This window comes from Stegostoma tigrinum, chromosome 2, assembly GCF_030684315.1.
Source record: "Stegostoma tigrinum isolate sSteTig4 chromosome 2, sSteTig4.hap1, whole genome shotgun sequence".
NCBI lineage: Eukaryota > Metazoa > Chordata > Chondrichthyes > Orectolobiformes > Stegostomatidae > Stegostoma > Stegostoma tigrinum.
In genome coordinates, this window is record NC_081355.1 from 27,892,401 (window position 1) to 27,908,723 (window position 16,323).

Here is a 16,323-nt window from a genome sequence, read left to right on the forward strand (position 1 = left end):
ATTGAGAGATAAATGTTATTTCAAGATAACCTTTCTGCTTTTCTTCAAGATATTTATATGGAATAGTTTATGCTCAGGGCTGACATGGCCCCAGTTTAATGCCTCACCTGAAAGGGAGAACTTCCAACATGTAGAACTCTCAGTTATTTGTACTCAAGTCCTGAAGGAGCCTAGAACCCTGGAACCTCAGGAGGTGAGTGTTACCAATCAAGTTACAGCTAACACACAGAGATAACATACAGATTGGTCTAAACCAATTCCAACCTTCCTTCAGAAATTTATTACAACACAATGATGTATGGTATTCCCAGGGTAGTGATTGGGAACTGAGGCAGGAAAGTTATACAAGCCAGTCATGATCTAACTAAATGCTTCATTCTTGATTTAATGTAATCTGCCAAGTCCAGATACGTGGTTTACATCACAGAGCCATCAAATAAGATGCCAAAATAAAGCTACTTATATGAACAGTGAAGTTGTTTCAACTTTTGAAAATAACAATTGCTTGATAAAGCTTTATGTTGAAAATACATCTCTAAAATTTATATAGGACAAACCTAGAGGGCATCAGCAAAGTACAGGTATACGAGGAAGTGATCCAGGACCAATAGAGTAACGTTTTCAATCAATATTACACATTCCAAGATATGCTAATGAACTTAAAATATATTTTCTTGACTAATATAAGTTCAAATTAAATACACAATTCAACAAGTAAACTATGACTTTGTACGAGTGAAGCAAAATCACAGCATCATGAATTGTATGAAGAAAGACCATTAATTGTCTTTAGAACCATTATGCTCTCATTTAAAGTTTCGAACAAATTTGCTGGACTAAAGTACGCCTGGTGCCAGTCAATCTCAAATTCTGTGAAGTTCCAAGCAGCAGTACCTCAGACAATAACTTTCTAGAATCTCATGCCTCTCTTTTTTAGCATTGCAATCAAAAGACACAAAGAAGCAATAGATCTGCATTGCCAAGGCTACTGTAGATAAAGGATGAGACTGATGAAATTCATTAGGGCTGAAGTGGCACTAGCCAGCAGCAACATTTATCTCACAGCAAATGACAAAAGGAAGCATAGAAATTACTTCATTGAGGAATCCTGCTACATGACCAAAATTTCTAGATTCTAAAAAAAAATTTTAAGTTTGGTTTGCATGGTTTGGGTCTAGGAACAGCTAATTGACTGCTAACATCACTACCTGAAATATTTTTTCTACAGAAACCAGATTTCAGGTTTAGCAAAGACAGTCATTTGTCCCATTATCTCTGAAATCTGGTTTCCAAAAATAATCTTATATTTGCCTAAAAAGTAGACCAACAGCACTGTTACATCTCCTGATACCCCATGAAGGGATTCTGCAGAAACAGCTTAAGGAAATCAACTTACTGGGCTTGTTCAAAAAGGACTGAGTTAATGTTTAACTTTGTGGTATTTTAATGTTTTAAATTATTCCTAATTGCCACATTCTTTTCTTTCTACCTTTTAGATATTTGTAATCAAACTATTTAGGCCTGTTGTTATCACAGATCTGAAGCAGGTGGGACTTGAACCTGGGCCTTGTGCACTACAACAGTCCTTATCACAAATGGGATAATCAAATTACAGAAACCAAATGTGCAAATGTTAGCTTTTTCTGGTGTAATACTATCCCAGAGACATTACCACTAGGCTACTACCTCCAAATATTCTTCCTCATATGCTTACGCGTCTGGGTGTATTGCAACAACCACCCCCAAGTTTATATGTACGAACAAACCACATTTTCACACTCTAAATAAAACTTAGATCTCACAAACCAGGGGCTATGACAGAGACACACATGTTCTATTTCAAAAGGAAAAACACACCTAAAAATTCCTCTACCTACGGATAGGAGAAAAACAAAACTAATTCAATTCATCTCTCCCATTATCCATAACAGAGATATTGCATAGCTTTTTAACAGAGGAAATATACAATTTGCTAAAACTGTACAAGATCAGACAGAAGAAAAGACATGATGAAAGTAGTACTCCAGTTTGTTAACCTTATCTAGTTGGAATTTCGTGTCTCCTACTGAAGACAGTGTGAACCTGTGAGATCCAACCAAGGTGAAATTACTGGTGCGCACTGCATTAGGACCTCCAGGACTTGTCAAAGCTGTAAATGAAAACAGAACATTGAAAAATATTTAAAGAAATTTCCAGGCACCTTTAGGAAATTACTAGTGAAAGACAACAGGTAAAAGTCAAATATGTGGTATGAAGCAAGAAGCAGCAAGCAGCAATCCTGCTCTCCTGGTTTCAAATGAATCTAAACAAAAAGTACTAAGCTTAATTTGATAGGTCACATTTATGTCGAACTTAGGCAGCAGCATTCCCAGGTAATAAGTGCCAATTGTTAGCTATTGGGTAGTATGTTTCAGATATCTTTGGAGCACAGAGCCCAGGCCTGAGAAACGGATTAATTTTCTGCCTGGAAAAACAGTTACAATGATGACCAGTTTCAAGCCAAATGTCAAATGTATTTCTGCTTATGTTGGAACCAGCATATTTAGTAACATTACAAGTTTCAGACAGCACAATGGCTCCGAGTACTTCAACCTCACTGGCAATACAGGTTTATCAAGGCTTAGAAGTGAGAGACTTCCACCAGCACAAAATGCATTTGTACTCTCAGTTTTGGATGTGTGAAAAAAACCAACATAAATGTTATTTTACTTATGAATTATTATAATCTTAACACCAATCCTTGCTTTATGTGCATTAATAAATTCATTGTCCATGATGCCACAAACTACTACTAGTGAAAAGTTAACACGTTTAAATCACCTTTCATTCACCCTGCAAAATAAATTCATTCAAGAGATCAGATTTAAACAGAAAAACAAAACAGGAAACTAAATAATGAAGGGACTTATCTGCAGAGGTCTAACTTTAAGCCAATTTTTTTTATTTCATGGTATGCATTTGCTCTCATTCCCAGGTGCCCTTGAACTAAAAATTTTCTTAGACCACTGGTGAAAGCAACTAAGGGTCAATCACACTACTGATAATCTGGAAGTCACATTAGGCCAGAATGGGCAAGGATGGCAGATTTCAGTCCCGAAAACTACAAGGTTTTACAACTATCAATGAGAGTTGATGTGGTCACTATCACCAAGACGAGTTTTACATTCCAGGATTTTAATTAAATTGAATAGCCAGCTCCCAAAAGGAAAGATAAGTGTTGAGAGCAAAACTTGCAAGTAATAATACCAAGATAAACTGCAAAAGCTTCTTCATAAACACATAAAAGTAAGTGCATGCACAAAATGAACATAGACTGCCTAGATAATGAGCCTGGAGAAATGATAATGGGGAAGCAGGAAATGGAAAGAAGTTAAATTAATGCTTTGTAGCAGTCTTCACTGTAGGAGGCACCAATAACATTCTAAAAATAGTAAATACTCAAGGCGCAAAAGGAAAAGAAATAAAGACGATGGCTAACACTGGAAAGAAAAACTCAGAAAACTAATAGTGCTAAAGACTGATAAGTCATTTGGATGAAATGGTATGCATCGTTGGATATTAACCATAGCTACAGAGATAGTGGATGCACTGGTAGTAAGCTTCCAAAGAATCCTTAGACTATGGAAACAGAGGATTGTAAACTACTTACGTTAAGCCTTTACTTAAAAAATGAAGGAGATAATAAAAGCAGTTAATGATGGGCCAGTTGACTAACATTTTCCCAGTAACAGATGTTAAGCTAACTATAAAAGGATGTAATAACAGAAATTGCTGGAAAAAACTCAGATCTGGCAGCATCTGTGGGCAGAAATCAAAGCCATTCTTCAGAACTGGTTGAGTAGTTAGAAGGCCAGAGGGAGGGGTCCACGTGGAAGGAGTGTATTGGAGGTGGGTGAAAGGGTCGGTGCGTCAGGGAGAGGAAAGGAGGAGTCCAAAGAAACAGGCACAGAAGCAAAGGAAGAAGAGTTCAAGATCTTGTCATGTTCACAATTTATCAAAGTGGGACAAAGAAGGGTCACTAGACCTGAAAGATTAACTCTCATTTATCTCCACTGATGGTGCCAGACCTGTAAGTTTTGCCAGCAATTTTTTTTGTTTCTAATTTCCAGTATCTGCAGTTCTTTCGGTTTTTTTGAAGAATATGAGGCAATCTTATTGAAGAAAAAATAAGTTGAGGGACTAATACATAAAACAGCTATAGATGCTGGAGATCTGAAACAAACAAAAACAGATTGCTGGAGAAATTCAGCAGATCTGGCAGTATCCATGTAGAGAAAATAAAGTTAACATTTCAAGTCCAGTTGCCCTTCTTGAGAAGAAATGATTTCCCTTGGGGGAACAGTCCAGGACCAGGCAGCATGATCTGTTACCTTTAAGGGGTGACCTCAAAGGTTAGGGACGAATTTCTTCATGGAGGGTAGTAAATTTGTGTAATTCTTTACAGCAAAGGGCTGTTGAGGGGCTGGGTCATTTAGCATACTCAAGACTGAGACAGATCTTTAATGGATACAGAGAACCAAGGGTTATGGGGAGAAAGCAGGAAAATGGAGTTGAGGATTATCAGGTCAGCCATAAACTCACTGAATGATGCAGCAGACTCAATGGGCTGTAAAATATTAGTCTAGGCTTTGGATTACTTGTCCAGTGACATTATCAATATGTCACCATCTTCTTTCATGGCAAGATTTTCAATTATTTTCCACCTCTAATCGCCTTCAACAAGGTCGCAGCAAATCAACTTTCTGGACCTCTGCAGTTCATACATTGAGATACACCCAATGTGCTGTTAGACAGGGAGGGTCAGGATTTTTACCCAGCAACACTAAAAGAACAGTGATATTATTTCAAATCAAGACAGTGTGTTTTGGAGGTAATTTTCAGGTGATGGTACTCCCAGGTATCTACTATTCTTTCGTTCCAAGTGTGGTGATCAAAACTTTCATAGGTAGTGCTGAAGAAACTTTTGAGAGTTCCTGTAGTGCAGCTTGTATAGTGCACACACCGCTGCCAATATGGCATTCAACTCCTCCACCGCCAAAGCGATCAAATGGGCTTGTCTGATATGGATAATATTGTTGCAACTGTACTCATCCAGGTTACTGGCAAATATTCCATATTCTGTCTAGTTCTGATTTATGCCTTAGAGATACTGAGAGTCACAAAATGAGTTACTCACTGCAGAATGTCCCTCCTCTGACCTGCTCTAATAACAACAGTATTTAATTAGCCAGTCCAGTTGAATTTCTGGCCAATTGTAAGCCCAAGGATGTTGCCAGTGGAGTACTCAGATGGTAATATTACCACGTTGAGGGGAAAATTATTAGACAATTGTTGCTAGAAAGCATCATTGTCTTTCTGAGCTGAAAATGCTCCTTGATATACATAAACCCAAGCCTGAAAATTATCTAGGTTTCGCTGCATAAAAATACTGACTACTTTTGTGCCATGAGGATCGCGAATGATACTGAACATTATACAATCATTTGCGAGCATCTCCACTTTTGACTCCCCATTCACTTAATCCAGTTTTGCCAGGATTCTTTGATGTCATATTTGGTCAAAAGATGGCTGGATATGAAGGGTAGACACTCTCGCCAAACCGCTTTCACCTTGTGGAATCCAAACTGAGCTTCAGTAAGCAGGTTTCAATTTCCTGACTGCATATATCATGAGAAAATTGTTGGCAAAGCTCTCCTTTTATATTAGAAAAACTCAAATAGAAATTCACAGTTGCCGTTATTCAAGTGATTTAGGTCAATCAAGATAAATTAGCAAAAGAAACTGTAAACCACACCAGTTTATGCTAAATTATCAATCAACTTACCTGGTGTATGCAAGTTGTTTTTCTGTTTGAAATGAAATGAACAAAAAGATCAAGAATTAGCATTAAATATTATTCACAAACTCCACACAAACTGTTCACTGAATCTAAAATTACAGATGAAGTACAACTGTACAAGTTTAATGTTTTATGCTACATAAAAGAAAGCCATTCATTCACTCCTTTATTCATTAGTTCTCACCAGGTCTTACCCAATTCTCAAACGTGGGACTAGCCAAATGCTCATTTATTCCTCTTTATTTCTCCCTGACTGATAGTTAAGGGTAGCAGGATTGTTCACTATAAATTGTATTTCCCTAATCTGACACTCTCTGGTCTGGCAATTTCTGTGATCCGGCATGTTCTGCGAGCGGGAACCCTACAGTATTTCAAGTCTCCTGGAATTGTTCTGACACATAAAGAGATCGTAAATATTCTGTAAAATGACTGTGTACACCATATTTTAAAAACACAGTACAACGTAAAACATGTTTTAAGCTCTTATGTGAACCCTGACATTTGATTTCTCATGATCTCGCAGATTTCATGCTCCAGCAAAGAGCTGGACCTGAGGTTGCTGGATTATTGAGTTAGATGGTCTGTATACTGGCATTCTCAAACTTCAAGTATGGCCTTTGGAATTTCAAGGGATCCCTAGATTCACACAGGCACTTGCACACAAACCATCTAATTTTACAGCTCCTGCCCTATACCCCAAGCAACAGTATCTCGCAGTCTTTCATTTTGTAGACTCTTCTTTTGAGTGACGAAATCAGTTAGATAAGGTGCACTTTGATCAAGACAATGAAATAAATGATTCAGAAGGATAAATTAGCAAAAGTCACAGCTTAATATGGTGTTAAACAAATCAATGCATCAGGATGATAAATGAATCATGCAAAAATAGAGGACGAGTACTAACAATACAGCATCGAGAAAGATACACTCATCACCAGGTAAGTGCTCCAAACAGAAAGCTCTTCATGCTTTTAGATGAAAGCATTGGAAGGATTTTATAGAATATATGTCACAATTCAGTTGAACGTTTTCAATAGCAATTATTCAACTTCCATTCAATTTTCAAATATTTTATTCTGAAATGTCAACAAAGCAAGAGTCATAAGAGGGTTTCTCCCCACAATTGAACCATGGCTTTTTTCGTCCTGGCCCAAACATAGTATCTAGGCATATGTAATGATGTCCCTATACTATTAGGAAAAATAAGGTATGGGACAAGTTCAACCAAGTATGGAATTTAAATCCAATATTAATATTCTGTTCAAGAGCAAGCTGTGGCTCCCGGAATTAACAATTCCACGATGCAAATTAAACAGGTGCTTCCAGCATCTTAGCAAATACTAAAATTGGTGAGCAATGTCAGATCAGAAGTCATCAGCTTTCTGTTTGTGGGAGCTTGCTTTATGTAGATTGGTTGCTGATTCTTACAGCAGCAACTGCACTTCTAAAGCACTTTATTAGTAACTACTTTAGTATGTCATGAAGTCATGAAAGCAACTACGTAAACATATGATTTAATAAAAAATCTTCTTCAAACAATTCCACCAATCATTGTTCTTAACAGAACACATCACATTTTGTCAACAGTAGAAAATGAGGAGATAAAAAGAGACATCAAAACATTAGGAAGACAAAGAGAAACTATGAAATTAAATGTTCAAGGAACATAAAATAGTAAAATGTTTTACAGGAATATTCTCATAAAATTAATGTCAAGATGGAAACAGGGCCACTTAATTATGGCAGGATGAAATCAATTACAATGCTGGTTTGCAGGAAAACAGAAGTGGTCAGGAATTAGATGGCTACATTCAAGATAAAAAATTTAAAAACTAAACAAGCTTAAAGTTGACTTAAAAAACCTGTTATTGATAGACCTCATGCCATATTGAGAAAAATGTTTAGAACAGATCGTAATTGATTAAAGAAGGATAGAGTAACAAAGGACTTCATTCATGGAACCTGGGTGGTGTTGCTGACAAAGCCAACATTCATTGCCCATCCATAACTGCCCTTGAGAAGGTGGTGATGAGCTGCCTTCTAGAACTGCTGTAGTACTTGGGTGTAAATAGAGCTAGAGTGCTATTAGGAAGAAAATTTCAAGATTTTGCCTCAGTAACAGTTGAGAAGGGGCAACATAATTCCAAGTCAAGGTGAGAATCGGAATACTTATGGAACTTCCTCTTCCAATCAGTAGTTTAATTGTTCACTACTATTCAAGGCAGAGCTGCATAGCTAACATGTGACTTCTTGGGTGTGCTTCACTTAGTCCTGTTTATTGCATGCTGCTTCTCCTGTTTGGGATGTAAACAATCCTTGTTGTACTAGTACCAACTTGGCATCTCAATCTTGGTTATGTCTGGAGCTGCATCTGGCATGCCCACTTGCACCCTTCATTGAACCAAGGTTGGATCCCTACTTTGATGGCAATGGTAGATTGGGTCAAAAGGGAGAAAGAAAGGACAGTGTACAGTTTTTGTTAATTACAACTACATACATAGTTGGAGGGCGTGAAGATGCTAGATGATATGACTATCTTTTGCACTAATGTACTAAGCTCTCCCATCAGGGATGGGAATGTTTGTGGAGGCTTCCCCTCCAATCAGTTGTTTAACTGTTCACCAACATTCATGATTGGATGTTGCAAAACTGCAGAGCTTGGATCTGACACATTGGCTGTTGAATTGCTTAGCCCAGTTTATCACTTACTGCGTAGCACACAGAGTTCGGTGTTGTAGCTTCACCAGGCTGACAGCTCATTGTTAGATATGACAAATGCTGCTCCTAGTAAGGCCTCCTGCACTCTTCAGTGAACCAGAGCTGATCCCCTAGCTTGACGGCAGAACGGGATGTGTTCAGCAATGAAGTTGGAGCTTTGGAGTACAGCTCAGATCTGCTGCTACTGATTGCTCACAAAGCTTCATGGGTGCCCAACCTACAATTAAAATGTCTATCCTGTTTAGCATGGTGACAATGCCAAAAGCATCACATAAGACATTCTCAATAATGAAGAAAAGTCTTCATCTTCAAAAGGACTGTCCTGTGGTCATTCCTACTGACACTGTCATGGATTAAGCATCTGTGGCAGGCATATTGTGAGGATGACATCAAATATTTTTTCCCTTTTTGTTGATTCCAACACCACCTACTGCAGACCCATTCTAGCAGCTGTGACCTTTAGGACTTGGCTCAGTTAGTGTTACCACTATCTAGCCACTCTTGGCGAGGGTGTTGATGCCCTACCTAGGAGAAATTCTGCACCCTGGTCACCCTCAGTGCTTCCTTCAAGTGGTGTACAATAAACCAGTGAAAAATTAGAACTTGCTACACAACGTCGTTGAAACAAATAGTAAAGATGGATTTAGGGCAAGACAAGTCTACATGGACAAAGGGAATAGACGGTTATGTTGACAGATTTGGAAGATGATCAAGAAATGGTGCGTAAGTGCTACCACAGACTGGTTGGCATGCACATCCTATGCAATCACTAAATCAGAAATAATTAATCACCTAAATTTAGTAAGATATACAAATCCACAAAGATGCTATATAAAACTACAGTCCGTTTTTGTAGCATCTTATAATGCCGAGATACAAAATATTCAGTGTCTAGTATTTCAAAGCTGTAAACTCAGTGATAAAATTATTCTTTGAATTAAACAACTGAAGTTTTGCTGGATGGTATAAAATGTCAACTAAAGTACATTACATTACCAGTAGCAGTTTTTTTTTATGCTGTATGGTCATATACTCAATTAACTTACAGTAATCGAAGTCAACAACCTCTTTGGAGTAATGGCCTATGAAGAAAAAAAACTTAGTTATTTAAAGAAGCAACCATGGTGTTAAAATGATCTTTTTGATACCTGAATGCAACCAGTATGTCACCTGAGTGTAACAAAACTAGAATTTCTGCCATTGTTCAAAAAGTTTGTTAAAATGTTATTTACCCTGGTTCAGAAGGGACAGAAGTAATTAACCCTTTTCCAGTCAGCAAAATCCAACAAGTAGAAGGTAAATATTACACTGGAGTACATAAAAAGATTTAGCTTCCCATGAAAGATTTATGGAACTGCCTTCTAATCAAGCACACTGGACAAAAATGTCTGAAGTACAATATTTTGCAAACATTCTATTCCACTTAAGGTCATCATTGATCAAGATACAATGTAATAAAAGTAAAATGTTAGCAATGCCAGATGTAATTCAATCCCCTATCATCTCACCTATGACCCTACAGCCCCAAAGACGACAACTAGCTATCTGAGTGGCCAAAGTCCAATTTCCTTCTGTCCAGCGGCATTTATTTAATTACAACCTTAAAAGGGATATCAAGTAATTTTTTTAAAAATTGAAATGTTTAGTCCACTTAGTATTGCTTTAAATAGAAAACACAAGTGTAGAAGCCCTCTGGACAGAGAAACAGGAGGTATTGTTTCTAACCAACAATTTTCACCAGAACCAGAAAAATGTAGAAATGTTAGTTTTTAAGCAAGTGCAAAAGGCAAGGAAAGCTTGGGAGCGGAGCAAGACAAAAAAGGGAACAACTGTGATAGGATTGAAAGCTAATGAGATTAAATGAGGAACGAGGACGGTGAAATGCAAATGTGGATAGTAATGGAAATCTAGAAGAGTTGTACATGAGAAGCAGTATCATCAGTACAGCTGCTGTTCATAAGCAATGTGAACATAAGTAGAAACAGGAGAAGGCCACTCAACTTTTCAAGCTTACTCTGCCATTCAATAAAATCATGATTGATCAGATTCTTAACCTGCAAATCACATTCCTATATACCCTCAATAACTTTTAAACATACAAATATTCTACACGCACTACATTTTGAGAGAGCTCCAAAATATAACAGCCTGCTCTGAGGAAAGAATTCTCCTTCTGTGTCTTCAAGAGACAACACTTCAATTTTAAACTGTGAACACTAGCTTTAGATTCTCCAACAAAAATCTATCTGTGCAAGGCCTTTTGATAATGAGTGGCCAGAGTATGATAAAATTCCTCAAGATGGAGAGTGAAGTAGTTGATTCTAAGAAAAGCGTCCTGAATCTAAACACAGGAGACTAAAATAGTGTGAGGTGCAAGTTGGCTATCACAGATATAGAGAAATGTTTCTGAAAAGGATGACAGTGGATAGGTAATGGCAAACAACGCATAGGTAAACCACTATTGATTGTTCCAGTCTAGTGCTCAAGTAAAATATGTAAACCAAACCATGGCTCAGAAAAAGAAATTAGAGGCAGTATACAGTCTAAAGAATAACTATGCAAATAAAGTAACAACAGACTCAAGGAGTGGTAGCAGTTTAGACTTCAGAAAAAGGAGGACAAAGGGGTTAATTGAGAAATGGAAAAGAATGTGCGAGTGTAAGCTTAAGGAGCACATAAAAACTGCAAACGTTTCTATAGCTATGAGGAGAAAATAAATTGGTGAAGACAAATGTAAATCCCTTAGTCAGAAAATAGGGGAATTTATATTGGGAAATGGTTGATCTACTAAATACACACTTTGTTTTGATCTTCACAAAACAGATTACAACATACCAAAATGCTAGGGCACATGAATAGAAATTTCTTCATCCAGAGAGATCCTGTGTCCCTTGAGTTTAAATGGGGTGGTAGTAGAGCAGTGAACCAAAATGACAAGTGAGCTAAAACTCAAGCTCGTGATTACTAACTAATCAGGAATGTTCCAATGATTCCAATCTGCATTTGCCACCCCATGCAGAAAAAAAACACCCAGTGATAAGGCCCACATTTATTCTGTTTCAAACGTCCTGTGTATCCACCTTGTTGATGAAAGACTAACTATTACGTGTTTCTCCCTCAACAGATGCTGCTGTCCTAAGTACTTCTAACACTATTTTCATTTCATATTTTCAGCATCCGCACTATATCCATCAATAACCTCGATTTTGTTTATTGTATATTTAATTGATACTATTATCACCAGCATAATTACAGGCCAGTATAACTGGTTTCTGACTACAATGTTAGTTTACTTTAAAGTACGTTTACTTTAGCCTGTCTACCAACTTATCATGCCAGCTTCATCTTTATTATCATCATGGGGTAATATATCTACCAAAAAAAGCACACGTGGGCAACATCAAGTTGATAAGTAGCAAGTAATATCTGGGCTTCACAAGTGGCAGGCAATGACCATGACAAACAAAAGAATTTACCAGCCTCCTTTTGATATTCAATGGCATCACCATCATTAATCCTCCACTACCACACTGAGCAAAATTCTAACTGCACCAACCGTATAAATACAGTGGCTACAAGAATAAGCCAGAGATTTAAAATTCTGTGGCAAGTAATTCACCTAACTCCCAAATACATGTCCATCACACATGAAACAAGTCAGAAATGTGATCAGAGAATCACTATTGTGCAGAAGACCATTCAGCCCATCATGGCTGCAAGGGCAATAAATTATCTTTGGATATCCAATCTCCTGCCTTTTCCCCACAACTCTGCACATTTAAAGATTATATAAGTCAAAACAATGCCCTCACTAATGCCTCAATTTAGGCTGCCTCCAACACACTTCCAGGCAGTAGTTTAACAGACTAACTACTCTCTTTATGAAAAAAAGTTTTTCTCAACTCATCACTTGCTTCTTTTGCAAAACCTGTCCCCTTCAGCTCTTGATCCATTTGCAAATGGAAACAGTTTCTCCCCATCTAGTCTTTCAGGCTGCTCTTGATTTTGAAAAGTTCTATCAAATCTCCTCTTAGCCTTCTCCTCTCCATGGAAAACGGTCCTAAGTTTTCCAATCTTTCCTCAAAATTGAATGGTCTTATCCTAGAACCATTCTCATAAACATCATCTGTGTTCACTCCAAAGCATTCACATCCTTTTGATAGAATGGCATTTGGAACAATACATAACATTCCAGATGAGATTTAACCAATATCTTGTACGAGTTTATCATAACCATGTACTTCAAGCACCCTGTTCTCAGCAAACATCCTCAACTGATCATGATGCAATACCTGACAATTGACTTTACTGATTTTATTTTCGCCCTTCCTCAACAAACAACCCAGGTACATTAAGACCAGTTTGCAATGTTCCACAATTAGACATCACCGATTTTAGCAATTTGGGATAAATCTAATGTATGTTAGTAGTAAAGAAAATAACTCTGCTAGCTGCACTTGAGAGGGGAAGGAGTAAGAGAAAAATTGTGAAGCTTTGGCCAGTCAGTTAATGCTAACCAAGGCTGATGACTTCTTCTGGCTTGTTGTTTACTCTTATAATCATGGATAGGACAATTTAAGGATCAGATAAGGCGGCAATGGCCATTTTACAATATATTGAATACATTTACAACTTCTGCATAGAATCAAACAAAAATGTCTATGTGAATCACACCTATTCATTTACTCCACATGTAATGCAGGTCTGGAAATGAAATTCAAAACATGTCCAAATGAAGGCCAGTTAGAAAATCAGAATTGGGGTTTTATTACTGAAGTGTGAGCAGGGAAGATCAGTATTGTTATATTGAAAATGTGAATCATACCAAAGAGCAAATCAGTTCTCTGAAGTAATGAAACACTCCCAGATGAAGTGCAGGCATTTTGCACAGAAACTACAAAAAGAAAATAAATTTAGCCAGCTGGTTGTTCTTAGCAAACATAGAAAATGTAGAGCCAGTAGTAAAGTTTATCAGCTCATAATCTGATTTCAAGAACAGTTCAACTGTTGAAGAAGATATATCCCATAAAATATTTAAGTTTCGATGTAAAGTTACTTTTAAAAGAAGTCTGGAGATCATTATGCTGCTGGAACATACACAAAGACATATTCAAGACTTTTCTTAAAAATCAAAACTACTCATTGGCACAAGGCATTTCAAAATCATTAGAAAGATATTCAGAAAGATTTTTTGTCGAAAAAGAAATAACTTTAAGGACTGTTTTAACAGCAGTTTCAATTTATCCTCATAGCAGTATTTTATTCTCTCTCAACATGTCTGTACAAACTTTTTTTGTTAATTCATTTGTGGGATGTGGGTGTTGTTGATTGGCCAGCATTTATTGCCTATTCTTAGTTGCCCTTGAGGTAGTGGTGAGCTGCCTTCTTGAACCGCTGCAGTCCATCTTCTGTGGGTTGACCCACAATGCTATTGGTTGGGGTGAGGGGGTGGATTTTCTAGGATTTTGACACAGCAACAGCAAAGAAATGGTAATATACTTCCAAGTCAGGATGGTGAGCAGCTTGGAAGGGAACTTGAAGGTGGTTGTGTTCCCATATCTGCTGCCCTTGTCCTTCTAGGTGGAAATGGTTGTGGGTTTGGTAAGTGCTGCCTAGGCTCTTTGGTAAATTTTTGCACTGCATTTTACAGATAGTACATGCTGCCACTGAGCTTCGTTGGAGGAGGAAGTGGATGCTTGTGGATGTAGTGCCAGTCAAGCAAGCTGCTTTGTCCTGGATGATGTCGAGCTTAAGTGTTGTCAGGGCTGCACTCATCCAGACAAGTGGGGAGTATTCCATCACACTTCTGACTTGTGTCTTGTAGATGGTGGACAGGTTTTGAGGAGAGTCAGGAGGGGAGTTATTTGCTGGAGTATTTCTAGCTTCTGACTTGCTCTTGTAGCCACTGTGTTTGTGTGTTAAGTCCAGTCAATGATAACCAAGGATGTTGATATGGAGGATTCAGTGATGGTAACACCATTGAATGTCTGGGGGTGGTGGTGAGATTGTCTCTTATTGGTGATGGTTATAGCCTGGCATTTCTGTGAGGCAAATGTTACTTGCCACTTGTCAGCCCAAGCCTCAATATTGTCCAGATCTTGTTGCATTTGAACATGGACTGCTTCAGTGCCCGAGCAGTTGTGCATGGTGCTGAGCATTGTGCAATCATCGGCGAACATCCCCACTTCTGACCTTATGATGGAGGGAAGCTCATCGATGAAGCAGCTGAAGATGATTGGGCCGAGGACACCACCCTGAGGAACTCCTGCAGTGACGTCTTGGAGCTGAGACAATTGACATCCAACAACCATGACCATCTTGGGGTGGCACGGTGGCTCAGTGGTTAGCACTGCAGCCTCAGAGCGCCAGGGGCCTGGGTTCGATTCAAGCCTTGGGCGACTGTCTGTGCGGAGTTTGCACATTCTCCCTGTGTCTGCGTGGGTTTCCTCCGGGTGCTCCGGTTTCCTCCCACAGTCCAAAAGATGTGTAGGCTAGGTGGATTGGCCATGCTAAATTGCCCATAGTGTTCAGGGGTGTGTGGGTTATAGGGGGATGGGTCTGGCTGGGATGCTGCAAGGGGCGGTGTGGACTTGTTGGGCCGAAGGGCCTGTTTCCACACTGTAGGGAATCTAATCTAATCTTCTCACGTGTCAGGTATGACTCCAACCACCAGAGTTTTCCCCATGATAACCGCTAATTCCAGTTTTACTAAGGGTCCTTGATGCCTTGACTTGGTCAAATGCAGCCTTGATGTCAAGGACTGTCACTCTCACCTCACCTCTGGAATTCAGCTCTTTTGTCCATTCTGAACAAAGGCTGTAATACGGTCAGGAACGGAGTGGCCCTGGCGGAACCCAAACTGGGCGTCACAGAGCAGGATTTTGCTGAGCAGGTGCTGCGTATTAGCATTATTGATGACACCTTCCAACACTTTACTGATGACCGGAGAGTAGACTGATGGGGCGGTAACTGGCCAGGTTGCATTTGTCCTGCTTGTTATGTACAGGAATTTTCCACTTTGCCATCAAGCAGATACCAGTGTTGCAACTGTACTGGAATAGCTTTGCTAAGGGAGCGGCAAGTTCTGGAGCACGAGTCTTCAGTACTATTGCCGGAATGTAGTCAGGGCCTGTAGCCTTTGCAGGGTCCGGTGACTCCAACTGTTTCTTGATACCACATGGAGTTAATTGAAATAGCTGAAGACTGGTATCTGTAATGCTGGGGATCACTGGAGGAGGGCAAGATGGGTCATCCACTTGGCACTTCTGGCCGAAGATTGCTGCGAAAGCTCTAGCCTTATCTTTTTCACTGATGTGCTGGGCTCTTCCATCACGGAGGATGGGGATATTTGTGGGGCCTCCTCCTCCAGTGAGTGGTTTAATCATCCACCACCATTCACAACTGGATGCGGCAGTTCTGCAAAGGTTACATCTGATCCTTGTAGTGGAATCACTTTGCTCTATCACTCGCCACTTATGCTGTTTGGCATTCAAGTACTCCTGTTTGGTGGCTTCACCTGACTGACACCAAATCTTCAGGTATCCTGATACTTCTCCTGGCATAGCATCCTGCACTCTTCAATGAGCTAGAGTTGATTTCCTGGCTTGATGGTAATGGTTAAATGGGGAATGGCTGGCCATGAGGTTACAGGCTATGCTAGAGTACAATTCTGCTGCTGTTGATCCCCCACAGCACCTCATGGATGCCCAGTCTTCAGTTGCTAGATCTGTGAAAAATCTGTCCCATTTGGCACAGTGATAGTGCCA

The 16,323-nt window shown here is 39.0% G+C and overlaps 1 protein-coding gene across 3 annotated transcripts in view; it reads right to left on the reverse strand.

The window, feature by feature from the left end:
• The window catches only part of anln (anillin, actin binding protein), a 95,842-nt gene that overhangs the window by 16,082 nt on the left and 63,437 nt on the right, over nt 1-16,323 (reverse strand). For 2 of the 3 annotated variants that reach the window (XM_059653013.1, XM_048549130.2), the window contains 4 exons: nt 13,383-13,451; nt 9,604-9,639; nt 5,825-5,846; nt 2,037-2,149 (listed from right to left, as the gene is read on the reverse strand). In XM_059653013.1, the coding sequence (XP_059508996.1) occupies nt 2,037-2,149; nt 5,825-5,846; nt 9,604-9,639; nt 13,383-13,451 (240 nt within the window). The remainder of the gene's footprint in view (nt 1-2,036; nt 2,150-5,824; nt 5,847-9,603; nt 9,640-13,382; nt 13,452-16,323) is intronic. The other variant, XM_059653015.1, reaches the window with a different exon arrangement.